Source organism: Empidonax traillii, unplaced genomic scaffold, assembly GCF_003031625.1.
Source record: "Empidonax traillii isolate 1590-97213 ecotype Southwest subspecies unplaced genomic scaffold, ASM303162v1 scaffold460:size473327, whole genome shotgun sequence".
NCBI lineage: Eukaryota > Metazoa > Chordata > Aves > Passeriformes > Tyrannidae > Empidonax > Empidonax traillii.
The window spans coordinates 132,777-140,606 of record NW_020955653.1 but is presented as its reverse complement, the minus strand read 5'-3'; the positions used below and the strand labels follow the sequence as shown (position 1 = coordinate 140,606).

At 38.4% G+C, this 7,830-nt stretch overlaps 1 protein-coding gene across 1 annotated transcript in view; it reads left to right on the top strand.

The window, feature by feature from the left end:
* SLC36A4 (solute carrier family 36 member 4) overlaps positions 1-7,830 on the top strand; it is a 94,776-nt gene that overhangs the window by 38,427 nt on the left and 48,519 nt on the right. Inside the window, exon 10 of the mRNA XM_027895418.1 lies at positions 4,277-4,446. Coding sequence (XP_027751219.1) covers positions 4,277-4,446 — 170 coding nt within the window. The remainder of the gene's footprint in view (positions 1-4,276; positions 4,447-7,830) is intronic.

Below are 7,830 nucleotides of genomic sequence, written 5' to 3'. Positions count from 1 at the left end.
GATTCTCTGGGAAGAAAGTCTTGAGGGTGTTTATGGAGAAAAAGCTTAATATGAGCTGGCAATATGTGCTTACAGCCCAGAAAGCCAACTGTGTCCCGGGCTGCCCCAAAAGCAGTGTGGCCTGCAGGTTGAGGGAGGTGATCCTCCCCCTCTACACTCCTTCTGTTAGAACCCACCAGGAGTGCTGCACCCAGCTCTGGGGTCCTCAGCACAAGAACGATGTTGACCTGTAGGAACAAGGCCAGAGGAGAACCTAAAATAATCATAGGGCTGGAGCATCTCCCCTATGACATGCTGAGGAAGCTGGGGGAGACCTTAGACCACCTTCCAGTACCTAAAGGGGGCTTACAAGAGCACTGGAGAGGTACATTTTGCAAGGGCATGTAGAGATAGGACAAGGGGGAATGGCTTTAAATTAAAGGAGGGCAGATTTAGATTAGATATTAGGAAGAAATTATTTGCTGTAAGAGTGGTGAGGTACTGGAATGTGTTGCTCAGAGAAGATGTGCATTTCCCATCCCTGGAGGTGCTGACCAGGCTGGATGGGGCTCTGAGTAACATGATCTAGTGGAAGGTGACCTTACCCATGGCAGGAGGTTGGAACTAGATGACCTTTGAGGTTCATTCCAATCCAAACCATTCTCTGATTCTATGACATTAGAAATCCCCAGGAATATTCAAGTGTTTAATGCATCCGCTCTGTCTATTTGATGCATCTGAAAGGGAAAATATTTCTATTTCAAATATTACTTGGCAGTGCTTGTTGTTTGTAAGATTAGTGAAAAGTTTGCTTCAAATGGTAGCTCTGGGTTTATTTGTGCCTTAAGAGAAGTGCTCTTAAAAAACAAGGAGTGAGAGGAATGTGGAATAAGGTAAGATTGCTACTGAGTGTTGCTTTTTATTGCGCTCGTGCAAGCAACACAGTGAACTTTATTCTGCATCCCTGCTGTCTAACAGAGCTGTTCACATACGAGTTTTCAAATAGCTCTTGGCTACAGTGCAGATGATGATACTTATTTATCCTGATGGCTTTGCTGGACTAACAAATAAAGGAGATGGAAACTGGTGCTCTGAAGGGTAGGAAATTGGCATTATGAGTGTAATAACCTCAAAGCTACTCAGGGCACGTATCTACAGTTAACAAAGTCATATGTTTTTGTCTTACCCTGGATAGTACCCTAGAGCACCAAACAAAATTAGGAGAAGCAGCTCATTGGTGCACCCAGGGATTGTGATGTACGATGCTGTTGCTGTGCAGTACTGTGGGTCTACCTGATACGGTACTGAGGGGCAAGTGTCTGCAATCACTGTGCTAGCAAAACAGATTTCTAGTGAACAGTATTCTGGCATTTGGTCCTCACATAAAAAGCCATTAAGTTGCTAGTTTGGACTAGAGAAATGCAAGGAGCAGGGGAGGTTTTTATAAGAAGGTGGTCATGCAAAAGAGCTAGAATGTACCTAAGCAGTGAGACTTGGCTTATATGTTTAATTCCAGCTGGACAACCCCTGCTTAAAAATAAGCCTTTCCTGGTAAAGAAAGTTAAATTAGAATTCCGCTGCTTTCTGAGTTTTATTTGATGTCCTTGCAGATGAATTGACTGGAAGGCATACACAGGCCCTAGACCAGTTAAGTGCTTAAGTTTAATTTACATAGAAGATTGCTCATATTCTTCATATTTTTAAAAACATCCTGCTAGATTAGTGCTTTTGGAGAAACCACTTAGTGCACTTCTGGTTCAGATGCAGTTTGGTAGTACAGATTGTCACTCAGCATAATATATTACTTAAAATATATTCAAAATGGACTTAAAGAATAGTTTTCAGCTTGTTTTTGCTGATGTTTTACAACTTTTTTTTCTGGAATCAGTTCTGGTTTATTGCATTAAATAGCATTTCTCTTTTTACATGCAGTTGGAATCTTAGTAATTATTGTCATGTGACCATCAGTTTGAACCAAGTCCTGCAGTATTTGAAAATGTAGATTATGGAAGAATGTGCTTTAGTACTTGGTAGTGTCCGTGGTTCAGGTCTCATAAAATCATAGAATGGTTTGAGTTGGAGAGGACCTTTAAAAATCATGTGTTCCAACTGCCCTGCCATAAGCAGAGACACCTTTCATAAGACCAGATTGCTCCAAGCTCTGTCCAACCTGGCCTTGAACACTTCCAGGGATGGGGGCATCTACAGCTTCTCTGGGCACCTGTGCCAGTGACTCACCCCCCTCATTGCAAAAATTCTCTTCTTTGTCCTTGGTTAGTTTCTCATCTTCTTGAGGCTGAATATGAAGGTTGTTTTCACCACCTGTTCTTTGTTAAGACATCAGTGAGTCTTTGTGCAACAGTTCCCTGACAGTGAATCCCAAGGGTTAACTACCATACAAACACTATAGCATATTGAAGTTCGATGAGGCTTTACATGGTAGTAGTTAAAATGAAAGCTTAGTGTAATTAATTCCTTATTTGGTGTAATTGTATTGCTATGCAAGTTTTGTTACACTGCTTGCCAATGTTTCTACCCCTAAAAGAGGTACAATGAAATGTCAAATGTAGAACTGAAAAGACGTTTAGCACATATGAATGATTTACATTTTTATTAAAAGGTAGCCTAAGGAGCTGTCTTTATCTGATTGGAGTATAATATTAAATTACTAGTAAAATCACCTCAATAATATAAAAATTGTTTTCTAATTTGGAAGGTTTTAATCCTCATAGAGCTATAGAAAATTAGCTAGTGTAAGGAGACAAAAGTATTTAAAGTTTTGAACCCTGTTTTTTAGTATCTTTTAAAAATTGTTTTTGTAAAGGTTTGGGATGATCTGAATCCTGAGGATTAGAGGTGAATTGTGGGTAGCTGGTCAGTTTTTCAGTTCTTAATCGGCTAAAATCCATCTAAGCTTCTGGAATAAGGACAGTCATACAGAGTTGATAGAAAAGTGACTCTTTTTTCCTTGAAATTTCTAAAAGCTGCTCAGCAATCAAAAAGAAGTGTGTCACAAAAGCTGTGGGTTTTAAACTAGCTACACCATTATGTCACCACATAAATTGATGTAATAGTTTTTCTGTCCATTAGAATATGCCTTTGGGGCTTCACTGAGTTGTGTACAGTGATGGTCAAACCTGTGTTACAGATGATTTAGAAGCTATTAGTCAAAATGTATTTTTACTTGGAGTCTATTTTTCTTTTTTCCCTCATATCATAAAATCATAGAATGTACACACACACACACAGATATATATATATAAAAAATAATTACTTCTGTGTATTTGTTCATCTAAAAAAACCACCTGATTGGTTTGTTAGCAGTCTTTCAGTATCATAAAAAATGGAAAACTTGATGACCTGGCTTGTAGCTGTGAGATGAGAAACACCTAAGACTGGGCTGAAAGGGCTTTTCCAGCTGTTCACCACTCCAGTGTTCAAAACCATTACTGACTGTGTGTTCAACATCTCCTTCAAAATCTTGAAAGAAGGATGATGGAGGCATCCAGTTGTGGTGGAAAAGAGCTGAGCTGTACACATACAAATTTTGCCATGTTGTGCCATTTGGCCACAGAAAAAGGGGCCAAAAGCAGTCCTGGCTGGACTTTATTTACTTGTACTGGTACAGACTGTGACACTCAAAGAGGAAACACTTTGAGTGATGCCTGCCAGGCTTTGAGAAATACAGAGATGAAGATCCTCCTTGTTCTTTCCCTACCCTTGTTGCTGTTTTTTCTTTTCTTACCTATGCATGTTGCCTTTGCTTCAGTTCAATCTCTCTTTAAGGACTGAAGCAAGAAAAATGTAGTTTATGAGAAATGTTCCCTTGCTCATTTGTGAACACACAATACCCCATAGCAAATGAATCAAACCCTTACCCAAAGTTTTAATAATGTCCTTAGTTGCATTTTTAGAAAGAAGATCATATGAAGAGACTTGTAATTTCTATCAGTTGACTGCACGCAGACATAGGACAAATGCTTCTAGCTTATGCAGTATAGATTTAAACTGCATCTAAATTTAAAACGGTTGGTAGCGTGAATACTTCTTTGTCACTTGTTTACTCAGCCACAAGTTGCAGTGGTAAGGGTGTCTGCATTTCACGTTTATTGGAAGATTTACTCTAGTTGGCTTATCTTGTGCAATTTCTTAGGCAGTTGTAATGTTACATTCATGTTTCCTGGGGGAAAAGTATATTTTTCACATATATATATATTTAGGCTTAGTGCCACTGGCAAGCTGATTTTTTTATGGAGAGTTTACAACTTACCTGAATGTGTGTAAATGTTTCCAACAGGTTATATCAGTCCGTAAAAATGCTGTACTCCTTTGGGATTTTTGTGACCTATTCGATTCAATTCTATGTCCCGGCGGAGATTCTCATTCCAGTTCTCACCTCCAGAGTGAAGCAGAAGTGGAAGTTACTCAGTGAGCTTGTGGTGAGAGCACTATTAGTCTTCTCAACCTGTAAGTATGTGCAGAACATCCGTGAAAAATCTTGCTGTTACATTTTGTTGGGACTTACTTATTTAAATATATGTTTTGTTGTTTATTTTTCCAGAGGCTAGCAAACCTGAAATTTTGCTTCAACAATTCACTATATTTTGACTTACATGAACAAAGGAATCTAATGTTGTATTTGTATTTTAACCACACCTGTTTACACGTGTGACAAGTGATTTGACAAGCATATCTTTTGCCAGTAATACTCTGAAGCTGCCAACTTGAAAATAATTTTTTTCAGATAAAAGTTTTTAAGTGAGACACACATTGCTGATACATGTCAGTGTTCATCTATTGATTTGCAGTACGTGCTTGTCATGGAGACATCCTTTCTCTGTTTTTTTGATCTGAGGATGAAGCCAAAAGATGTGTTGGTCTGTATCCATTAAATTGCCCTGATAAACATGGATGCCTGGTCACAGAGTTCATGAAGGGACACTTATTTTAGGTGATAATGCTCCAAAGTAGTTTTGTATCTCTGTCCTCACTGCCTGTTACTCCTGTTGTTTTTCTCACTTGTCCCCTAATCTTCCCATCCCTCCTACTAGCTCGTTGAGATATCACAGATGCTAGTAGAAGTCAGCAGTGCTCATGGAATGGTGAATCTCATCTAGGAATCGATAATTAAAGATAATTAACTGTGGAGGAAGTTAACTTTGTCTTTACAGCTCCCACCTGAAATGCTGAATAACATAGGATGCTTTTCTCAAAGATGTTATAAAAAAATTACTTCTTGTACAAAGTTGGCCTCCCTACCATGTGTACTGAAACGAGCTGTTATTACTTTAAAACCAATCAAAACTGCTAAACAAGCAAAAAAATGCTAAACCTTGTTTTTTAAGGGAAAGTGTTGATTAAAGAGAAGAGTTTTGGTCTGTTGTCTCAGTTCTCTTGGTGAATTCTGACCAGTAGCTCGTGTGCTGGATGACTAAGAATTGTTGTCCCAGAAAACTCAAACATCTACTGAGACTCTATTAAGGTCAAGCCCGTTGAGAAAAACAGTTTAATGTCAGTGCAAGTTAATTGCTATAGTAAGCAAAGGCAAATACCATCAGTCTAATAAATTGCTGCTCTGAAAATACATCTTCTATGTGGAATTAAAAAAACCCAACTAACAAACCAGAAAGGTTTTCTTGAATAATAAAGTGCATATCTCCTGGAGCACCATATGACCAGTGTTCTGCTTCAAGTGATCAAGGTGTTAAGATTTTAGATTGAAGATATATGAGTAGCTCTTGTAATACCTGTGAGTCATCTAGATCAGAATGCCTCAGGGTCCAAAATGCTTTTTTATTGTCTCTCCAGGACACTAAAAGATCACCAGTGAGATCTCCAGTCCTCACTTCACCTTGCTGTTCTAAGACCTTCCAACTTCCACTCACTCTCTATTGCCCTTTATGTGCCCCTGATCACCTACCACAATAGATTTGAAAAGCTAAGAGTCTTGTAGATCCAAATTGTTGTAGATCCAGACTGTAGCATTAGAATCCTACGTATTTATTTCTTCAAAAAAAAAAGTGTAATAAAATTTGACCTAGTTTATACCATTGAAACTTACCTGTGATACGTATCTATAAAATGGACCTATTGAAGTGCTACAGGTTACTGGGATATTTGAGGATATTCAATTGTTTGCTGCAAGACACAGGAAAGTAAAAGTAAAAGTTTGCTCTTAAATGTTTGATATTTGCCAGGCTGTTGTGCGATACGTTATTTTTATCCTAGTTGTTGTTTCGAGTTTTTTTTCAAGAGAGGTTTCTACAAATTGTATGTATACAGTATCTAGAATACCTTTTCACCAACAATTGTATAAGCTTCGACGCTTACATTTGTCTTCTATTTCATAATTTTTCATTGAAGCACTGGTTTTATACAAAATGGATTTAAATAGCTTCACTTTTCACTTAGCTTCACTTTGTCTAAGTGCAGAACATAATTCCTAAAATGATTCAGAAAGTGTTTCTTTAATGGAAAGTAAAAATCCAAAACCTTTTAAATTGAATTTTAGAAATTAGGTGGTTTTGGTATTAGTGACGGAATATGTTGTAATGTCTGGACCATTCAGAGGTCATACACTGATTAAAGGGACTCTGCTTGCTTGAAAATAATTCTTTGAGAAGAGAAGCTTCAGCTGTGTTGCTAGTAATGCATTAGCTTTTTAAGGGAAGACTTGAAAAATTAGTTATTACTGATTTTCTGGGCTTTTGCATTACTCAAATTATATAATGTTTTTATTGTTGCAGTATATGAGAAACTTTGTTGGGAAAAAGCCTTCAGGCTTGGGACAAAGAGGAATGTACCCATCCCTTGGGAAGTTCACCTCTGGGCTTGAGTGGTTGTTGCTCTGGAAGTAGGTCAGTCTTGGCTCGCTGAGCCATTCTCAAGGAGCAGTGAGATCATCTGGACTCTTTCTAGGCAAAATTGGTAGTTAAAAAAGTATTCAAAAGACTGCTTTTACCATATTGGAAAGGAAGTCACAAGTAGGTTTAACACATTCACAGTAGCTGTCTGAATTTTCACAACTGTTCTTGGCATCTTTTTACAGAATGTGACGCTCTGTTATTCAAAGTAAAAGCAAATATTTTTGCTGGGACCATACTAGATTGGCAAAAGTGTGCTTTTCCTTTGGTTATAGCCCCTTACCAGTACTTTTTGGGCAAGGACACAGTGAGTGCAAATGACTTGGCAGACTTTGTACCTGCTGCTTTTTTCCCTTCCTCCAATTTAATGTTAGAAAAGCATCTTAGTATTGCACGGGTCAGATACTTTTGAATTTTAAGAAAAAGGTGGGAAACTAAGCGTTTCCACTTCTTTTGATACTGAAGACTTCTGGTTATTTAGTTTACAAGAGAAATACTGTGTTTTGGGGTTTGGATTTCACTGTATGGGGTGTAGCACATTGGAAGATCCCACCATACTTCATAAACCTTGACACTAAGCCATTGTTTTACAAACTCAGATGAGCACCTTTGCACTGAGTGGAGGAGGGATGCGCTAGGCTTGTGTTAAAAGTCCAGCCCAGAGCTGGAAACTGGGTTTGTAGTTGTTGAAAACAGGTGGGAGCTAGATTTCTAGCTAGCTAGGCAGAAATAGGATTTAAAGTTGGGCTAAGCATCACTGTGGTGGGCAAAGTTAGAAATTAGGAACATGTACAAACAGAAGGAATAGGATAAGACCCACCGTGGGATTTGGAAAGTGCTGAGAACAGATATTCAAGTGCAATATTTTGTGGATACTCATGAGTTGCCTTTGGATTGTGCTTAGAAGTTTGTCACTACAGATTGCTCCACGTAAGTGCCAAAGGATCTCCAGCAGCTGTCTGTCTTTCAGTCTCTGCCTGGTGACTTG